Source organism: Magallana gigas, chromosome 7 (assembly GCF_963853765.1).
Source record: "Magallana gigas chromosome 7, xbMagGiga1.1, whole genome shotgun sequence".
Taxonomy (NCBI): domain Eukaryota; kingdom Metazoa; phylum Mollusca; class Bivalvia; order Ostreida; family Ostreidae; genus Magallana; species Magallana gigas.
The window spans coordinates 14,428,430-14,450,008 of NC_088859.1; the positions used below are offsets into that span (position 1 = coordinate 14,428,430).

The 21,579-nt window shown below is 34.7% G+C and overlaps 3 protein-coding genes across 3 annotated transcripts; 2 read left to right on the forward strand and 1 right to left on the reverse strand.

The window, feature by feature from the left end:
- The first annotated feature begins 1 nt into the window (after nt 1).
- On the forward strand, nt 2–4,467 carry LOC105340363 (ERI1 exoribonuclease 2). Its single transcript, XM_034457521.2, has 9 exons — nt 2–148; nt 319–392; nt 614–694; nt 1,018–1,145; nt 1,411–1,561; nt 1,774–1,874; nt 2,174–2,255; nt 2,619–2,710; nt 3,014–4,467. Exons 1-9 carry the CDS (start codon nt 123–125, stop codon nt 4,070–4,072), a joined length of 1,794 nt encoding a protein of 597 aa, XP_034313412.2. The 5' UTR covers nt 2–122; the 3' UTR covers nt 4,073–4,467.
- A 642-nt stretch (nt 4,468–5,109) lies between these two features.
- LOC105340309 (kelch-like protein 24) lies at nt 5,110–9,347 on the reverse strand. Its single transcript, XM_011446272.4, has 2 exons — nt 9,214–9,347; nt 5,110–7,162 (listed from the first exon to the last, which is right to left on the reverse strand). Exon 2 carries the CDS (start codon nt 7,140–7,142, stop codon nt 5,409–5,411), a length of 1,734 nt encoding a protein of 577 aa, XP_011444574.3. The 5' UTR covers nt 7,143–7,162; nt 9,214–9,347; the 3' UTR covers nt 5,110–5,408.
- A 1,214-nt stretch (nt 9,348–10,561) lies between these two features.
- Nucleotides 10,562–18,873, forward strand: LOC117684629 (monocarboxylate transporter 9). Its single transcript, XM_034457522.2, has 3 exons — nt 10,562–10,715; nt 13,152–15,174; nt 16,465–18,873. The coding sequence occupies exons 2-3, from the start codon at nt 13,332–13,334 to the stop codon at nt 16,683–16,685; spliced, it is 2,064 nt and encodes a 687-aa protein (XP_034313413.2). The 5' UTR covers nt 10,562–10,715; nt 13,152–13,331; the 3' UTR covers nt 16,686–18,873.
- The last annotated feature ends 2,706 nt before the right edge of the window (nt 18,874–21,579 follow it).

The following is a 21,579-nucleotide window of genomic DNA, read 5'->3' on the forward strand; positions in this document are numbered from 1 at the left end:
AAATAGACACTTTTTAAAAATTTGCAGTATTTGGTTACTTATTTTACCCCGATCCCCCAGCGCCAAACTTCAAAAATGGTCTGGGTAGTGAGGATGGAAAGAAACAGATAAATTGCAAGGATATGAAAACAACAAAAGAACTAGCCAGGTGAGCTTATACATTTCAAGTTCGTCAAAGCCATAGTCATGATAATAAAAGTGAACAATAATTTTTGTTTATTGTTGTTATTGTCAGAGACATAAATAACATGTTATTAATTTATGTCTCTGTTATTGTGAATACACAATTTAAATATCTCAATATTTTTTTTTTTACAGAGAGCTTGGGCTGTTAAGACAAAGGAGAAATGCCGGCAATGATCGTTTCTCTAAAAAGAGACCTAGGTCAAATTGTAAGAGATATCCTTTATCACAGCCAATGTTTTGTAAACATGTTTCATCTTCCGTAGAATGTTTTCTTTTATACATGTATACCAGGATTAAATTAACTTCTCTGGTTAATGACTTGATTTACCGCTTGATTTACAAACATAAACATGAATTAGGGGGGAGGGGATTGTTATGTTTATATATTTGCATTACCTCATTACGAGTTTTTCTCTTGGCTTCATAGGCCAGCAGTTTTCATATTTGATAATCCTAGACTATGAATCAACATGCTGGGAACAAAAGAAGTTTCAGACACAAGAAATCAGTAAGAGATTGCTGCAGTGTTCTGACACCCTGTGACTTTCACTTTTTATAATACATGTAGTATGTCCCAATATGGCGATTTAAACTCATTATGAAATAGTATACAGTTGAACTTCGATATCTCAAACACTGATATCTCAAATACAATGGATGTGTTGAAGTGATTTGTAAGTCCCAACCACATTTTACCTTTGATATATTGAATACTCTGATATCTCAAAGTTTTTAAACAGTCCCATCTAATTCGAGATACCAAGTTTGACTGTATATCATTTTTTGTCGATTTATAAGGCATCAATCAGCCTTATATCTTTAATGTTATAGTTGAGTTTCCGGCAGTACTGCTGAATACTTTGACTGGTGTAGTTGAAAGTGAGTTCCACTACTATGTAATGCCTGAAGAACAGCCAATGTTGAGTGATTTTTGTAAACAGCTGACAGGAATAACACAGGTAAAATTAGGTCACTAAAAGCTAATGATCATATTCAATGTATGGATTTTTATTTGAATGTTGATAAGTTTTTGATAAATTATGGAGTAAAACCTTTTTCTTTACTGTTTCTTCCTTGGCTTCAAATGGAAATGGTTTTTATTACCAGGTATCTTGTCGAATACACTGCAGATATATGTATACATATTAAAGAAAGCTGTCAAATGTATCTTCATACAGTGGGTTTGGTTTGACTGAGCCCTTTATTTGTTTCATTGTTTGTCAGGAACAAGTTGACAATGGCATCCCACTCCGCCTGTGTTTGAGAAAGTTCTCTCACTGGTTGGACAAATTACAGAGGGAGAAAGGTCTCGTGTTTGATCCCCCATCAGAAGATTCCACTGAAGCTTCTTACACCACATTTGTTACTTGGTCAGGTATGCATCTAATGTAATAATGAAAAGTGAAATATAGTCTGTGTAATGAAAGAGCTTTCAATTTTCTAGTGGGCTGCTGCTGAAAAATTAGAATTTTTAAATACAAAAAGTCATGTCCATTTAAAGAGTACATGAATATCAAATATTGAATAAATTGTCATTGTTGCAATTAATAAAAATAATTGTCTTATGTCGTATGATAATGTTCATAGATTGGGATCTTGGAACTTGTCTTCTCAATGAGTGCAAGAGGAAGCAATTGTTAAAACCTTCACAGTTAAATAACTGGATCGACTTAAGAGCAACATACAGGGTGAGAATTTTTAATTATTAACAGTGGAATTAATAAATCGCTTCTTTATTTGTTAAAAAAATTGAGTTCTTCTCTTTTTTACAGTTGGCAAAACTACTTGTATTTTTCATAGTGTTTTGAAATGTGGCAGTATGCTTAAGATTCTAAACAAAATTTTGGTCTAATACTCATTCATTCATGGTCTAATATGATTTTGTTTTTATCATACTCTACAGTGATTACCGGTAATGTCCTTCGTTGAAACATTTTACACTTGGACTTTCATTTAGTTAACCATCTAATTTCCTGTTGCTTTTCAGAAATTCTATGACAGAAAACCAAATGGTTTGAATGGAGCTTTGCAAGACCTTGGGATTGAGTTTGAGGGTAGAGAGCACTCAGGTACACTTTTAGATAGTTAGAACTCATATCAAACTTCAAAAGTGTTGGAACAATTGACAAAATTTATATAGAATTGTCAGATTAAAAAGAAGAATTTCAAAATATTTTTTTAATGGTGTTTACATGTGCATCAACTAAACAACAACTAAAAGCACAGATTTAATGCAGAGAGTATTTTATAAAATAAACTTCTTATAATACAAAAGTAATCTTGTATGATAGTTAGCTAGATCTCCAGTGATGTCATATTTTGGTAGTTTTACAGAGAGAAGAGAATAAATCTCTATTTCAAAAACAAAAAAAATCAGGCATAAATTTAGCCCTCTGTAACTTGAATTTTTTACCTCTGTCGACTTGTTTCAGGTATTGTTGATGCAAGGAACACAGCTACCCTGGCCTACCGGATGATGTGCGATGGATGTGTCATGAAGATTACCAAGTCACTCAATAAAGGGGTAAAGACCAGTATTATCCAGCTCAAGATCTAAACCCTTACAGCAATTCTATGTGACACTTCAGTGTGAAGTGTTGTGTAAAACTGTAGAATTTTAAATACAAGAGTGAGCAGCAATGTGATAAGTAAAGAACAATGTTCTGTAAACTTGAACTCAAGAAGCTGCAAATTGATTTTAATTTGAAAAACTTTTAACTAATTCTAAAATATGTAAAAGTTAATAACAATTGTTGTAAATAATTTTGTGTCAATATATAAGAATAAATGAATTGTGTTTTAAAAGTTTGTTTGTTGTTTAATTCAGAGGAAATCACAAAGTCTCCTGACATCTAATGCACTGGTCACCAAGGAAACAAGAAGTCCCACAAAGACGCCGTCATCAAAGCGAAGAAAACTGACCAATGAGGAGAGAGATGAGGACATCATTATGGCCACCCCAGATAAAAACAGTGACAGCTGTATAAAACCAATTCTGAGAAGGTCACCACGGAATTTGAGTAAGATGCAAAATAAAGTTGTCTCCCCTGTCAGAAAATCTCCCAGAGATTCGAAGAAGACACAGAATAATGCAGGTCTCTCTGTTGTTAGGCGCTCTCCCAGGTTAATGAAACATAGCAAGGAGGTACCAAGTGTTAGTTCAACAACAAAAGTGTCAACTCCAAGGAAACATATTGTATCTAAGGGATTCTCAGCTAAACAAATTTATGTGGATAGTATTAATAGTCTGCAAGCAAAACCAGGCTCAGAAACATGTAGTGGAAATGGTGGTTTAACCAACAGAGACAGAAATGCAACAGAAACAAGACAAAATTGTGGCAAAAGGCTGAATCAAAATAAAACTGGAGATGTCAACTCTTGTAATAAATTTAAAAATCCTGATGTAGAGCTTGGTGTAAGATTTAAAGTACCCAGTCCAAATACTGGTATTCAGACTTCTTTTTGTAAGAAGTCGCCAATGAATATCAGCAATTCTTTCATGAACTCCACCAATTCAATTCTTAAAACTCCAGACATTAATACCTCAACATCAATGAAAGCAACACCACCTATGTGTAAATGTGGTCGTCGATCCAAGAGAAGAATGGTCCAATCTCCTGGACCGAATCTTGGACGATTTTTCTTCTCTTGCTCAGGCGTGAAATCAATAGACAGAAATGGGTGTGGTTTCTTCAAGTGGGAATCTTCCATTCAAAGCAGTGGCTCCTCAGGCCGACATCAAAGTTTTGTTTCCAAGTACAACTTGTCTAGCCTCTCCAAACCTTTCACCCCTGTGTTTCAGCAGGGAGGTGGATGTAACAGCTCTGCTCCTCAAAAACGCAGTCTCGGGGTTAGATCCTCTGCAAACAGAAGCTGCATACGTTGATATTTGCCAGTACATGTAGTGGCAGTACTGAAAAGCACATGTGTGAAGATTGTTTGACATATTTTCAAAATGAACATATTGTATACTATACCTGACATTATTTTAGCAGAATAAATATGCTTGTAACTTTAGTACCGGTAATTAATTAAAAAAATAAACTGAACAAGAAGTTATCATCTGCAAACTGAGGCTGTATACAGGGATATTGTACAGTGAGCCTTGCCTAACCAGGACTATGAAAGTTGCCAATAAAAGACATGCCATTTTTTAATATAAATCATTTTAATGACTTTTATCAATATGAATTGTTAGATTTTGAATTGTACCTCATGTATTTGAATTTATGTTGATCAACATTGAACAGTATTTCTCAATAAAATTTCACAATTTTTAAATGTGTATTCTGTACAGCTTTTATGAAAGAGAAAATGATAAACAAAGATACTTTAGGAATTACTATTTCATCACTTTGATTTAATATTTTGACCATGCCCCATCAAATAAGATGCATGTATTCCCCTTCACGTATAACACATCCATGCAATTATAAGAATGGTACATATGCACCGGATTTCATATATTTTTCTCATAATAAAAATATCATATGTACCCTCTACCTAACATAATGTATTAAAGTGTATTATATGTTAGAGAGTACTAGTATATATTATGAGGAAAATATATAACGTCAGGTGTCTGTGAAACGGTATGGCATATGCATATGGAAGAGCTCGGCAATGCTTGTTAGAAAGATGAAAAATTGCATCTTCATTACTTCAAACAACCTTTGTTGAGTGATGTTGGACATCCGAGAAATATATTCTCATTATCGATTTATCTTTACCCCCCCCCCCCCTTCTTTCCTGTAAAACTTACGAAGTTTTGAGATATTAGTCTGCGTACTCGCTATTGAGATATATATGTTGCTCCTAATTTTAAATTCCTTTTTAAAATCATATTGCCAGTAAATTAAAAGCAACAATTTTTTGTTTATAAAAAATTTTCGTTTGTAAATTTATTATAAAAGTGCATATTAAAAATAAATACAAATACGTATAAAAGGGTTCAAGACACACACAGTAGTTCATAAATAGACATACATATATTAGTAGAAAATATTATATAATGAGACTTATGTTCTGTCTCAATAAATTGAAACTTAAATACGTATAAATATGAATAAGCTAGGAGACTAAACTGATTAATTTTATCACATACAGCCATCGCATTCTGTCTTACGTATACAAATATCTGACACATGAGTTAGAAGCGCTTATGAGCTACGATCTTTCTTTTTTTTTGGGGGGGGGGGGACACCCCCCTTTCCACGCACTGATCAGTCTATGTCCACGAACTCTCGGATCAACTGTTGACAATCTAGGAGAGGGTATTTCCTAGCAACGACAGTGCGCATGCAACTGACAATCTCCATTGGAAACGGGAGTTCAAAGGCGTTTAGCGCGTCTGTCTCCTCTCCAGCAACCCTTATCACGTCTGAACACAGTTTCTCGTCGTCTGAATACACGTTCTGGTTCCCGCCAATAACACACAGCGCCCCCTGATGCATGAACAAGCCAAAGTTCTTTCTGGAGAAATTCTTTAGTTTTTGGATCACACGGTGGCCTTCCCTAGCACTGAAAGAGATTACCTCTCCGTTGTCGCAGACGATACGAACCGAGTCCGAAAACTTGATAGCACTGGTGAACTTTGGAGGCGTGCGGAGGTTGGCGATCAGCGAACACGTGTATGTCTTAGTGTCGAAGCACTGGATCCCCGCGGATTCCTCTGTAAAGCTCATACATCCACCAACGATGTAAACTTTATCGTCAATAACCACAGCAGAACTTCCGTCCACTCCAAACTGAAGCTCCCCAACCTGTTTCCACGACTCAGACCCTATGTCGTATTGTTCTACACTATTTAAGGTCCCAAAGTTGTAGCCACCAAAGACGAACAAGGAATCTGGCACTGCGACCATTGAGTGTCGGTATCTGCCAAAATGCATTCCAGATCTTTCCCGCCATTGTGAAAATTTAGCTGAGTACCGTAAACATGTGGACATATTAGCAGTTCCACCGGTTATGTATATATCATGACCATAGGAACACACCGCAAAATCTTCTCCTATATCGGCAGCAATTGTCTCAAGCGCGACCCACTTCTTGCTTGAAAAACTATATCCAATAAACTCAGTTACAACTGTTCCACTGCTAGCCAGACGTTTTCCTACGACTGCCAATACTTGTTCTTGCTCTGTATTGGTCCTGAACGGCTTTTCGTCCCAGATTAGCTCTTGTCGTCTGGATGGTAGCGCGTGGTACTTGATGGCATTCTTTACCGCCATTTGGCAAGCAGAATGTTCGACAACCATTGGATGCTGATCGAGATGGTCCAGCAAGAATTCGAGAGAGACGGAAGTAAGTCGAATGTGAGAGAAAAGTTCGGGAAAGGATGATTTCCTGCGAGCTTCGTCTGCTGAGATCCACCTCAGGAGAGCTTTGCAAACAACTTCTTCACCCGAGACACTCAAACATTCGTCGCAAAGTAGAGATTCCAAATCGTCTTTCCCAAGCTTCAAAAAGTCGTCGGTTTCCCAAACATCATCGAAAATGTTAAGAATGAAAGGATAACTGGTTTCAATAAGTGTGTCCACATTATGCGATTTACCCATCTTCCAAATTCCCAGGCAGTTGCTGGCATCAATGTTCTTCAAAATGAATTCTTCGCACTTGCACTGTAAGCTCGAGATCTGAAGCATGTAAGCGATTTGCAGCAGTTCTCCAACAATCTCCGCTGACACGATGTCTTTGTCGAGATAGATATACTGTAGAACGTCCTCAAACAGTTTGGAGTCGATATTATGAAGAGTAATGGACATTGTGTTGGATTCTTTCATTCCTGATGAAAACATGGCGTCGAAGTACGTTGATACAGACGACAATATAACGCGATGACACCGGAAAGAATGGTTCTCCACATTGATGATGACGTCAGTGAATCTTTGGGACTTATACATCTGGCGGAGTCCATTTATCAGACAGTTTGTTATGTCAGACGAAGAGGCCTCCATCTTCCGATTCCTTGTCTGCACTGTTAAAAGAATGTACTAGATTAGAATATGGATAAAAAAGTACTGTTAGAAAATGTAAACGAATCCATAGATAATGGTCCAATAGGATTCTGCAATTGTTATGCTGATATTATCTATGTTAATTCCAGTAACATATCCACATGTTCTTGTATTTGTACGTTCTGGTATTCGAATATGGATCCCATATCATATTTGTGGATAATGATGAAATTTTATCCAGTTTGTTAAATCGGAGGTCCGCAGGCCCATAGAACCTGTGGCTCGGAACCGTGTTTGACCATTACATGATTTTTTTTTTTGGAGGGGGTAGGGTTGTATTGTTTTTCGTAGTTTTTGTTTTATATGGGTTTTTTGGATAAGAGTGGGGGGGCTGCTTCTGTTGCTGGTTTTTTTTATACCGACCTGTGTAGAACTCGTGTGACGGAGTAGCATTTCAGGACATGCACACAACAATAACAAACGCAGGAAGTCAACTACCTATATACATGTAGTTGTCTTTTTGTTTTGTTTATAGCAAAAGACACAAACTTGTGTTTTTGATTTTTTGTTTGACAAATCACAGAAGCCGTGCAAGCAAAGACAAGTCACATGGGCCTTTCTCCCTGAAAAGTCTCACAAGATGGCAACAAAAGGTATAAATTGCATGGTCAATTGATTCGTTAATTATCATATCAGTTTTTTTAAAAAAAACTGTCACTCTAACGACAATTAATATAACCCGTAAAATGAAGTCAGGGTCTCAATTATTTTTTTCCCCAGAGAATGTGAGACATCATAAGACACTCCCCCTCCCCCCCCCCCCCCCACACCCAAAAGTAATAAATATTTTTTACGGGTCCATGCATTACGTATTTTTTTTCTTCAAGATAAACTGTTTCCATTTTAAATGTATGAATGTATAATATGCTTAATGACATTCGTTTTCCGCTTGTGTGGTATACAAAGTAATCTTCACATACTGCAGACAGAACAATTTGATCGCTAATGATAGCAGTTCCTGGTATGTAACGATGTTATGATAATCTAGATATCAGTAATGTATACAGTAGATTACGTGTAATGCAAACAGAACGGTTGGTCTTCATCACACAATGCCATGTTGACCGTAACTGGCCTGCTCAAGCAAGGGTGAGACTTTACCATTCATGTACGGCAATGTCTTTGGTACGACTACAGTCTACATGTGCGCTGATCCAGAAAAAATTCTTGGGGAGGAGGGGGGGGGGGGGTCCGATGGATATTTATGTTTGCCAGAGAGGGGAGGGGGGTCAAATTTATTCAGTAATTTTACTAAGTAAATTTTAAAAAAAAGGATCTTTCCAAGGTGCCCCGACCCCCCACCTCCTCTCCTCTAGATCCACGCATGGCATACATTCATGTTTAATTTTTAAAGAAAATATTGTTTACCATATCTATGTAGTTTAACATTTCTATGATAAAAAAATCAAATATTGATAATCACGATTTATTAACTGTGATAAAATCTAATCATGACACAAAAATCTAAAATCTTGACCCCTCGAGTGTCATGTCATAAATCATAAATGCTTCAGGTTCGTATAAAATTGGCACCTAAACTTGTTTTATAACAAATTAAGTATTTTGAAATTTATAACTCTGTTTTATATAATTCCTTGGGGATATGTATATATCCATTCAAAGGAAACATGAATTGGTTAAAACAAGAACCAGAAAAACGTAACATATGCCTTGTGGCATTGACCTCGTATATCAAATATGTCAGTGCATTTTTCAATGTTATTAACAACGGATTTGATTAGCATTCATTAAAACAATAGACTGATGCAGTAAATTAGTATTCCAATATGTATACAAGCATGTACAACTTCAACCAGAACTTTGATATTAAGATAATGAAAAATCGTTTTCTTAAGTCTTTATTTTAATTTACCTTGTATTTATTTTGATGCATGAAAAATAGAAGTCAAAGATCCATTCAATAATATGCAACTTTTATTTGTATCTATGTTACATTATGTCATAATTCACAAATCTTCAAAAAAGAAGAAACAAAAATCTGCATGTTTACCTTATTCGTAGAGCCTTAAATATTCCTGGTCAGCTGTTCATTGTTGCTACCCCGCACAGAAACACATGCTTTCTATCTCTCCCTCTCCTGCCTTTCATTGACAAATCGATCCGTGCCCCGACACGTTTTTATCCTATATCATTCAGTGACGTAACATGACGTAACGCCTTATGTCCAATAATCCACGGGCTTTTGTAGTGGACAGCAAATAATTACCAAGTGCACATTGTCTATAGATAGGTTATCGATAGTGAGGTATCGACTCGTGTGTGGAGAGTTTTAAATATAAGTGTTTTTGTGGTCAGTTTACATATCCACTCAGCATTTTAAAAGAAAATAAACTTAGGACCTACTATCTGACCAGTTCTTTTTAAAACGATTTAAAACAGGGAAAAGTTATAAATAATTGACCAAAGTTGACATCCAGATCATATATGAAATAAATGATTTATTTTTTTTTTTATGCGAGAATCTAAAAATTAAAATAGTTATTTCATCTTTTTATGTTAATAATTGCTTTTTGTGTGAAGTTCGATATTATAATGTTTTTTGTAAATGATATTTCCACCTAAATAAATGTAGGCAGCAACAGATCAAGAGTAACTTTTCTTTGACGCTACTGCAACGAAAAACTTTGAATTGATCGAAGTTCTAAATGTATCTTATGTTTTTCTTTGGATAAAAAAAAAATTGGACGGAAATCTGTGTTAACCCATTTTCTTCTGGTTTTGATCCCGATTTACTGAAGAATAAAATCATTATTTTGTCATTACACTTCATAATGAAAATCAAAACGAGAAAAAGTATCATTGTTTAATATCAATAGATTAGAATGAATAGGCAATAAATGGATTTGTTGATGCCAGCTATGTTTTTTTAAAATCTTTAATTAATTTTATTTTATTGCATAATGTAGGTTTTATCAATAATCTGGGGATGTGGAGCGCAGACACTTGTTTTTCAGACAAAGCTACCCAATAATATATGATAATATTTTGTGAAAAATATTTGGGTAAGATTTATCATAGAAACAATTGCGTGTAATTGTCGGAATAATTACCAAAGTGTAAATTATAAAAGGGTTATATATGTATGTCTCTGGTCTGATCGTCTAAAAATATCTAAAATATAAATTTTTCAATCATAATTGAAAATATATGTCGTAATATTATGGACAATCTTGTTAAATGTCAGCTTTATTTTTTCCCGTAAGAGCTTCACCAGTGAAAATGGGGTGGTTTTTGTTGTTTCTGACTTTTGAAAGGGAAAAAAATATTATTTTTGATAACTCTTACGCTAAGTTTGGCCTTACGATCTAAGGGAAATAACTCTAATATTTTTCCACGTGAGGTCAAAAGGTTACAGGCTGCGCAAAGAGGCTGAATATACTGAAACGCTGTGCACAAAAGACATTCTTACTACAGCTGATTTTTTCGACTTATAGGAAATTTCTGAGAACAAGAACCTACTGTTTAATGTGACGATTTTTAAGGTGACATGGGGTAAGTGTGTACGTTATTCAATACACGGTAGTAAACGCACTGTCGACCTGCACGGTTGAATGGTTGTGTATACACTGCCAATGACGTGCTTTTTGTCAACATTAAACAGCTGATAAGCCATTCGTTAAAAAGCATAAAAGATAATTCTCGCGATGTTTGATCACTTTATGTAAGATTAACTACACTCGTGCGACTAACAATAGAACTTATTTCAAAACACATATTAAAAAAAAATGAGTGTGAAGGGCGGGGGAAGGGGGGGGGGGGGTATGCATGCAGTGGTACTGTAATATCTCCAGACAGCATCAGTAAAAAGTACTGAATATTGAATAAGCACGCAAGTGCTACTCATGATCAAAATTAAGAGTTTTCCCTCAGAAGATAGTCTGTTTTTGTCTTAACTTCCTGTTGTCTAGGATGAAAGACTTTAACTTTATTCAAGCTGTTTGTAAAGACAGAATGTCTTTGTGGGTGATCTAAAACAATGACTAATTAATTACAGAAGACACTCAGATTTCATCAGAATTGCTGATATAGATGCTGCACACAATGACATGAATACCATTCAAATTTCCACACAAAATTCCTTCCATGAATAAACCCCCCACAAACAACAAAGAAATAATTAGGTCATATCATTTTAAGGTTAAGATTAATCAGGTAATAGTTGGGCCTAATAGTTATACACAACTTTAAAATGAAATATGAATCTAACCCTCAATTGTGGGGTTTCGTGTAATGGTTAACCACCAACAGATAGTAATTTAGAAGCCTGCAAAGTTGTTATCTAACATCGGATTAGTACTTCGATGAATAAGTTAAAAAAAAAACCTTTAATGATTTTTTCATGTTTTTGGTGTTTTGAATTGATATTTATTTGTAATGGATATTATTGGTACGATGTTTGATTTAGAAAGAAATTATATGAAGATTTATGTTATTTCACTATTTCAGTGCACAGAGAGAGAGAGAGAGAGAGAGAGAGAGAGAGAGAGAGAGAGTAATAATATTTAGTTTAATAGGTTTAGTCTTTAACTGACTGTTCATGTAGAATGTTTATCTTTAGTGTGCATTTAAAAAGTAGGTAAAACAAAGTTATTTATGGCGTATCATCCTACTTCAGAAATACACAGATACACAGAGAACTGTTGGGAGATATGTTGCTTTCAATATATATTCAAAGGAAATTTAACTTCCCATGTTAGACTTGCTTTAAATAAGCCAATCATAATATTAACAAAGTCTTTATATGAAGTCACTTTTTGATTGCATGATAAAGCATTCTTATTATGCCAATTGAATTGTACATAAATTATTGAAAAAAAAGCTGTTATCAAAAGAGTTATCCATCCATTTTATGGTTTACATTTTAAATTTTGTAAAGACATTGATTCGCATCTCTTTTGAGAAAGGAAAAAGAGAGAAAGAAAGAGAGAGAGGGGGAGGAGTGGGGGAAGGGAGGAGAGAGAACTAATATTGAACTTATTCCGAGTGCGAAATGGAAACTTGTCTGCATATTATGTCCACAAATCCAGGAGGTGTTGACCTCAGAGTGTATTTAAAGCTGACAAGCTAGCTAGGCTCCGGTGCTACCCTGGCAAGTCTGAACCTTAAGGTCATCAATGGTGTTTAATTTTTGATAAGATCCAAACCAATAAAGTGAACAAGAGCTAAAAGTCTGATCAAGTTCGACGACATTATTGCCTTGAAAAAAGACCTGCAGGTTTTTTTTCATTACATGCACAAGTGATCACTAATACTGTGAGTTTGTAGTTATATCGTTATTATACTCTATGCAAAGGAAGTTTTGGTATACACACAGCCATGAGACCTTTAAAAAAAGAAAGCATTAATTTAAAAGTACCATTGATAGCTCTTATTACTTTATATTGTAATGAAGATTAAGTAAGTTTTTCAAAATATACTGAAAACGCTTCAGTGGAATCATTCTTTCTATGAAATATACACAAATGTAATAAGCATAATGTATTTGTCTAGATCTACTGTCACTGTATTCTGTATATGATGCAAGTTCTTATATACATGTATTGGATGAATAAACATGAGACAGTTCACTGTTACTTACAGTATGTTATACAATTTTAGTGCGCGTCTACACAAGGATATAGATAATTATTGTTCTGGTTGTTTGTTTTCAAATTTATAATCGAGGTATTTTGGGTTTGATTATTATAAACAGAGGAGCTGATATTAAATGGTTAGTGTGCTGTAAGGAATCAACAACAGTTAATCTGATTAATCCACATAACCATTTAAATGTGCTGACTGAAGTGGATGTTTCTATTATCAGTATAGCTGTATTCTGGTAGAATTAGATGAACTCTTTTGTAATAGAGATGAGATTAACCTGAAAATCCATGGAAATCTATTTCTTGAATCCATTTTGAAATTAAATTTTTTTCATTTCTATTGCAGAGTTTTCCCACACTGGAATCATATGGCTGGCCATTTATGGGACTATACTCTCTGTGTCCAGAGCATTCTTCATCTGCATCGACCAATGACTAAACTGTGCTTATCTTGTATATTTTCAATCAGCCTTGCCGAATTTTTCAACAGCAATAACCTATATCTTGAAAAACTTTTATGTAAGAAATGCTTGCACAGGAGCAAGATCAAGAAGCCAGAACTCGCCATGGATCCCGAAGCAGTGTGTCTTCCACCTCCTCTACCTCATCTGGAGGATCTTCCTCGTCCAGTGACTCTTCCATTTCCATGCCCCCTGCTCCAGATGGGGGTTATGGCTGGGTGATCGTCTTAAGTGCTTTCCTTGTTTCTTTTATCAGTGATGGATTGACGTTGTCGTTTGGTGTACTTTTCACAGAGTTGTTAGAGGTTTTCAAAGAGAGCAAAGGAGTGACTTCCATCATTGCTTCCCTATTCTATGGAATTCCTTTACTGTGTGGACCCATAGCCAGTGCCACCGTTACCAAATTAGGATGCAGGAAAGCCCAAATCTTGGGAGGATTAATCACAAGTGTTGGGGTCTTTGCCAGCGCTTTCGTTGACTCGATAGGGCTTATTTGTTTCACCTTTGGCTTTGTGGCAGGATTTGGGCTCTCCATAGGGTATGTTAATTCGTTAGTTGTTGTTGCATATTATTTTGAGAAGAAGAGGTCAATGGCCACAGGTTTAGCTGTGTGTGGGTCCGGAATCGGAACATTTGTCTTTGCTCCATTTCTGGAGTTCCTTATAGAGGAGTATGGATGGAGGGGATCATTTATTATCCTCAGTGCTGTGACCTTGAATTTAGTTGTGTGTGGAGCACTGATGCGACCCTTGGAATTTACTCCCATGGAAGAATGGAAGAGAAACCTGGAGAGATTTGAAAATATGTCTAGGACTATATCAAGAGCAAGTCTTCATGATAGAAGTCGGCATGCTAGTAACTCGGATGAGTTAGATTCTGATAGCGAGACAGAGGACTTGAGTCGCGTAGAGCAGCTGAGCCATTCTCAGGTACAACTTCCAACTTTTATCAAGAAATCCAAAAATATTCCACCTGAAATGTTGATGGACATAAGAAAAAATGGCAGCAATTTGCAGCATATCTTGAAGCAATACTTTCAGTCTTTGGATGCAGAAAACACTGAACTAAAAAATACATCCAGCCCAGAAATACTGCCTAGCAACAAGCTAATGGTCACAAGCGATGACCATGTTGTCTTTGCAGATGAAGAGGGAAACATCACAGGCCAGGAAGTGAAAAGAAGGAACAAGAAGAAGCCAAGCAACAGCATCTCAAAAAAGAACCCAAGCCCGCAGACAATCATGCAGTATTATCCACTGTACAGGAAAGATCTTTTCTACAGAAGAAGTTTGAACCGATTTACATCGACTCCACAAATCCGATCCAAGAGCTGTCCAGAGCTGCACCTGGAGATGCTGGATGACAGCTCAGACGATGAAGGTGATGACTATTGCTATGTGCCCAGACTCTTGAGGCTATCCAGACACATCAAGAAGATGTTCAAGATGATGTTCGATTTGAAGATTTTAAAGACTCCATCTTTTCTCCTGTTTGTGATGTCCAACTTCATCCTGTATTTCTGGTATGATGTTCCGTACGTATTTCTGAACGACATTGCAAAAGAAGATGGAATAGAGAACCCAGCCTTCATCATATCCACTCTTGGAATCGTGAACACTTTCGGACAGATTATCTACGGGTTCATCGGCGACAAGAACATAGATCTGACGGTACTCTACGGTGTGTCCATCATCTTCTCAGGGCTGGCCATCATGGTTGTTCCCTGGTTTATGTCTTTCATTCCACTGTGTATCTTGGCGGGGCTATTTGGATTCTTCATCAGTGCCAACTATGCATTGAGTACTGTGATCCTGGTGGAAATTGTGGGAATTGACAAGCTGACCAACTCCTACGGACTGACTATGATGATGCAAGGCGTGGCCAATATCATAGGACCCCCTGTTGGTGGTAAGTCAGTAATTTGATTTCTGTAACAAAGATTCTACATGTATCTATGTGTAGCAGTCCTTCTAATATTTATTTCCTCCCCCTGGATGCACATTTGTGGCTCTACATGTTAAATTCCTACCCCAGGAAGCATATTTGAGGTTCTACAGATACTTTCTGAGTTTCTGTGTTGATTTCCTTCCCCTAGAAGCACACTTAAAATTTTCCGTGTTAAAATATTTAAATTAATGCAGTTTTTGTGTATGTATTTTTAATAATCTTTTTAAGATCTTGTAATTGCACTGATGTTTAGAAATTTTATTGATTTGCCACTCTCTGTAGACTTTCAAAGGAATTTTAGATTGACCTTTTGTATCGATTGGTTAAAAAGTTTTGCAAGCTAGATTAAAATGAAAGGAATTATAGTTCATAGTTTTGTGCTTTAAATCTGGAAGTATGAGAAATACATTGTATTTAATAAAAAACTTACAAAGTGCATTTAAATCCATGTTCTGAACTCTAATAAAAAGTCATAAGTGAAGTTTTTATTTAGTTGCTAATGGTAATATACCTATCTTCCTTTTGTAGAATATTAATTGCGTGTTGATTTTCCAATTTATAGAATTTACTCATCCTAGAAAACTTGATATGTCTTGTCCTCGATAAACTGTCATTAAACATACCAGGCGTTACAGGATTACGATCTGGATACCTTGATAATAGTGTGCTTTTTTACAAAAACCACAAATTTGAAACAGCTTTGACATTTTCAGAGAAAAATACCTCGTTAAGTTTGATTTTTTTTTGTCTGAAAATAATCCAAGTCATTGTATTCAGTGATATTTTCAAGCACTAAATATATATTTACTTCTAATTTTATTATACCTGGTGTAAATAATAGAAAAAAATCCCCCAAATTTTTAGTTTTGTAGGCACTGTTGCATTAGTTAAATGCTGGCATATAAAATATTGAATAATCTTATTGCAATATTGAAGAGAAAAATTAGTTCAATTTTTAAATTTAAAGTTCACAAATGATTGATTGTAATTTTGTTTATTCCTTTATATCAAAAATATTTCACTTTTATAACACATAGCCATATGACACAGTGAAGAGCAGAAAAATGGCCTACCACATTTTAAAATTTTTAATCTGGGGAAACTCCCCTACCACATTTTAAAATTTTTGGCCAGGAAACTCAAGATAATGGATTTTTTAGGGAGGGTGGGTGGGGGTGGGGGGTTGGGTCGAGGCTATGATAAAAATTTGTTTATTGGTTGGACATTCAGATTGTTTTTACCTTTAATCAGGGTTATTGTATGACATGTCTGGCTCCTATGACCACACCTTTCTGGCCGGCGGCATCTTCATGGCATTTTCTGGTCTGCTGTTGCTCTTTGTGCCCATGGGAAAATGCCTCCTGTCACTATTTACTGGAAAGAAGGTTGTCAGCAATAGGGCTCCAAAAGAGCGAGAGATCTTGATGGAGGATCCAGAATGTCGGAAAAATCTGACTGAAACGTCGGTGTGAATTGGTGACTATGTCTGGAAGTCTTACCACATACCTGTGAAGAGATATCCTTTTTGAATTTTTTAACTTTATTATTAAATTGTAAATGTTGTGTTTTAATATTTATCTTTGGCGACTGCTTATCCATATACATGTGTATAATTTGAAGAATTTTCATGTTGGCCTTGCTTATATTATTTAATATTGATTTCTTTTTTTTCTTTTACATTTATGGCCTTTCTTAATTTATACCTTTTCAAGAAAAAAGAAATGTTATTTGAACTTGAATAAGTCAACTTGTTAATGAATGTAAATTTATTTTGTTACTTAAGTTTTGTTATTGAAATATGGAAGATATTTTGATCTTAACTATAATGGTAACATCTGTATTTACATTACTTAGATATGAATACCAGTAGGTAATCCTTGAATTTTTGTCGTTGTTTGCTGACTGCAGTTGCAACAAAATGCTGCACTGTAGTGCATAATATGTATTTTTATCCTGAAATGCTACAGCTCAGTTGATTATTTATTGTTTTGAGATACAAAGTCCCCACTAGTACATGTACCATGTACCTTACAGATCTGAATTACGAGTCAGCTGACCTCTTGTCAGTACATTTATTATTTATTAAATTTGTTTATACATATTTTATTAATCTCCCATACTCATCATTTAAGTACTTTGTATCCTCATTTCATATGACTCGCCACTTAAAGTAGAAATTTTGTATGTAGGACTCATCTTGATAATAAGTTCTCAAGTACAATGCTGGAATTGTAAGTGGTGCAAGATAGAGGACACTACTTAAGAAGATGCAGGTTATTTTTAAACTGATCTACCCTGTAACTTCCCATTTATCACACAGGAAATGTGCTGTGGCCATCATTTCACACAGTAGCACATGTACACTGTTATGTTTTGTTGAAACCCTTGATTAGAAAAAAAGTATTACGGTACATGTATATACTACCATTAGTAGCTGTGGTGAAAAATCTTGTTATTAATTTAGTTTCCTGCATTTTACATTAATTTTTTTATACAAAGTGCTGCTTTTACACAATCTCTAATGGTTAACACTCATCATACCAATGGTCTTAATGCATGTTTTATGATTTTGTTGTTTTTCTTTATTTTATATGGATGAGAATCATAACAAGTGGGGAATTTTTATTTTTTTTGGCAAAAAGCCAGGCCGCCATTTATCTAGGTTAATTACAATTAAAACCATATGTTTCTCACTAGAAGAAAAAATCTGCAACTTGCACTGCACTGCAATGTTTGGTGCATTCTGAAGAATTTGGCAGTTTGATTACATCGCTGTGATCAAACGATGTACTGTCTTTGTTTTTGCCAATGCTGTGTTGGCAGAATCACTTTCTAATATATTGTAATTGAATCTGGCTCTATAGCCACTGTAAGCATTTAATGTAAATGATTGAACACTGTTTATTGATTTCTTGGGGAGCATCTATACAGTCAAAGGATCAAGATTCAAGAATATATCGATGATGCTCCATAGATCTCTCTCTGGTTGAATGTGAAGATTTTCCTACAATAAGAAGGGGATCTTTTATAATTATATTATATTATATAACAGGAATTTGGATCATGTAGCCAACAGACTCGGTGTGTCCCATTGTGCATTATGAATTATGATCTGAACTTGAAAGTATGCCAACAGTTATTGGCTTGATTGGAATCTAGCAAGAGAGAAAATAAAATATCAAAAATGCATCATGCATGGTACACACCACACAGATTACTGGTAAAACGTGTATAATTATATAAAGTATACATACTGGATAAATGCAGTTAAATAATTCCTCTGTATAGTGACTGAAAATTGAACATACTACTGAACTTTAACTTCCGTGTTTTATTGTGATCAAATATTGATGCATGTTTTCTAGACAAATATTTCAACATAATTTGGGGGGGGGGGGGGGGGGGAAGGAATAGTCTGGCCTCACCTGCTGTTATGTTGCATTGTGCATTGTTCTTCATATTAATCAATGATGATTGATTTTTATATTTGTTAATTTCCGTGTAGAGAGGTTAAAGCTTATTTTGAATGTACATGTATATAGCTTTAAATGACCATATTGATGAAACGTACATCATGTTCATATTTTAATTCTTGTTTATGTATTAATTAAAGTGTGGGAGATACATATTGTTCCTTAATGATATCTGCTACTGTATTTACCGGTAATATAAAAAAAATACATATATTGATCGTTAGTTACAATGTTATGAGTTAAACCTTGAGGACTAGGTAATCTCATTTGAGCTTAGTAAGGAAAGAATGCATCATAAAGACTTTATGTATTTAGTCAAAATTTTTCCTAGAGACAGGTTATTGACATATATTTTCTGAAAGATTCAAACTTAAAGAAAAGCCCAAATTTGACTTAACAAATGATTTTTTTAATTAGGACAGAATTTGAACATGTTTTGTTCAAGTTTTTATAAATAATTAAGGACGGTGTACTACCGACGGTTGGCCCTTCTTATCTTCACCTCCAGAAGATCTAGGGCTGTTCAAGGTGAAGTGGTCATTATAAACTGTTCCGTCTGTAGCTGCTGGGTATTTATGGCACCCAGGGCGCCTCTCCCGGTCCTCAGCTAGTCGGTTAGCTCGTGTAATTTTTTTTTCTGTGGGTGCATTTTGTTTGGTTTTGTTGTCTAATCACCTACTGCAGGCAGGCAGAATTTTTTTTTTTTTTTTTTTATGGGGGGGGGGGGGGGGTGTTCCAAAAAGTCCTTTTTTTGGGGGGGGGGGTTGTTCCAAAAAGTCTTTTTTAAGCAGAGGAATAGGATCACAGCTTCAATTATATATACAATTTTAAAAAAAAAAATGAAAAATAAGAGAGGATAGATACCCAGGCAAAAAGTTGTGCCCTCCCCCAATCTTTAGCTTTCCATCGCCTTGACATAGTATGCGTTTATTTAGGTTGACGAGGTTATAAAGGAAAACGCCGTTATAAATCTTTGGATTGAAGTTTACATAGCAGGCTTGCATTGTGTATAATTTGCCATCAATGTTTTTTATTTGCATAACTAAAGAATTGGTGCAGCCAATAACTTCTTTACATAGATACGTATTTTTAATGTATGATTATTTTTTTTTAATTAACCCCATTCTACGATGTTGTACATTCCACTGTCAAGCGAAGGAAGAGTTGTCTTTCGTTCTTTCTGTTACATTGATTGTATTGCATGATTTTGATTTTCTGTCTCCGATGTCTATATGTACTTTTATTGTAATGGTTTGTTAACCCTAACAAAGAGTTAGACGGATATAATTGTTATGATATTCAAATTACTGTTACTGATGTTTGCTGTTGTTATACAATTGTGGAATTAAAATTTTACCAATGATATTTCTGAATCGTTTTTTCCCCGACAGAAATTTTTTAATCTAGAAAATGTGTAAATTCAATGAAAAATTTAAATTTTGACCTTTTTGTTCCTTTAAGCAAAATTTTTACCATAGAGGGCGTTATAAAATCACTGAATCTAATTACATTTTAAAATTGTCCACCGAACATCAATGTTTACGTAAGGGCAGTTATATTATATTTGCTATACATAAACAAAAGCACACTTTCTCTTTTTGTAAACTCAATGTGAAATCAATGTCTGTCAATTAGATGAGCCATGTCCGATTTGCCCGTTTATATTTTGCTTTCTATACATTCGAAAACATTGCAATTCGATCGATGAAAAACTTTGCATGTCCATTTCTTAGCGATAATATATATCAAAGAATGTGGATGAATTATGCAGCCAATATGTCTTTAATAGAATGGATAAGAGAAATGGAATACTAATATATTAGTTAATAAAATGAATCATATATATTGTTAAAAGGACAACAAGGTTTTCCGGAATATTTTTACACAAATAAAATTGTAAGAAAAAAGTGTCGGGCATGCAGATACTTGTAGCCTACAATAAACATTTCGAGGATGACTCGAAAAATGCGTATCTTTCCCGTATAAAAAGATCAAACTACCCCTGCTTTACAATTTTTAAGGAAACACAAGTGTTAGCCACCGATTATTTTATAAAGTGGACCTGACCTCCATATTTTTGTGAAAATGTGTGAATGTGTGAATGAAAAAGAACCAATTTTAGACATCAAAAGTTTGGAGCGATGACGCACTTTACCTTAGGTATAATATTTTGAGACCCAATTAACATTCGAACATTTCACGAAAATTATTCGTAAAAATACATTTTTGTATTGTATCAATATTAAATTCTAATTCAAGGTGACAGCTTCACCTAAATTTATTATTATGTTATTTTTTACGGGATGTGGGAGTGGGTGGAGATCCTTTATCAATTAAATGAAAAATTATTAACTAAAATAAGAACCGTCCAAATGAATCTTTTGGTTGTCTTTGATAGAATATTTATATATTTATGACAGCAAATTCAAAATTATTAAGCTAGTGTCTAAATCGAATATTTATATATTTATGACAGCAAATTCAAAATTATTAAGCTAGTGTCTTTTTGCTAGTAAATCCTTTTATCAATTTTCTCAGAACAAATACAAAAAGAATCCATGTGAAATACCCTAGAGCGTATATTCTTTTTTGATTACTGAATTTTAAATTTCAGAAGCAATGTGTGCATTCTAAAAATCAATAAAATAAAATAATGATTTTTTTGCATTCAACATTTATCAACATCAGAACGTCATTACATATTTAAATATTTTTGCAATGCAAAAATATATTCATTTCTTTCTTGCATGTACACATGTTTCTGTTTGCAAGTATCTATCCGACAGAAAAATTTCTTATCAAAATATAGATTATATATATAACTGTCACTATTCGTTCTCCTTAAACACTCGAATCTCGAGTTGTGTTTAATTGTGGCTGCACAACTTTCAAT

Excerpts from the sequence above, each read along its gene's own strand:
- LOC105340309 (XM_011446272.4), bottom strand. The coding sequence starts at position 7,142 with ATGGAGGCCTCTTCGTCTGACATAACAAACTGTCTGATAAATGGACTC.
- LOC105340363 (XM_034457521.2), top strand. The coding sequence starts at position 123 with ATGAAAACAACAAAAGAACTAGCCAG. Across the intron at positions 1,146-1,410 it reads AGCTGACAGGAATAACACAG|GAACAAGTTGACAATGGCAT; the intron begins GTAAAATTAGGT and ends ATTGTTTGTCAG. Across the intron at positions 2,256-2,618 it reads TGAGGGTAGAGAGCACTCAG|GTATTGTTGATGCAAGGAAC; the intron begins GTACACTTTTAG and ends GACTTGTTTCAG.
- LOC117684629 (XM_034457522.2), top strand. The coding sequence starts at position 13,332 with ATGCTTGCACAGGAGCAAGATCAAGAAGCCAGAACTCGCCATGGATCC. Across the intron at positions 15,175-16,464 it reads CATAGGACCCCCTGTTGGTG|GGTTATTGTATGACATGTCT; the intron begins GTAAGTCAGTAA and ends ACCTTTAATCAG.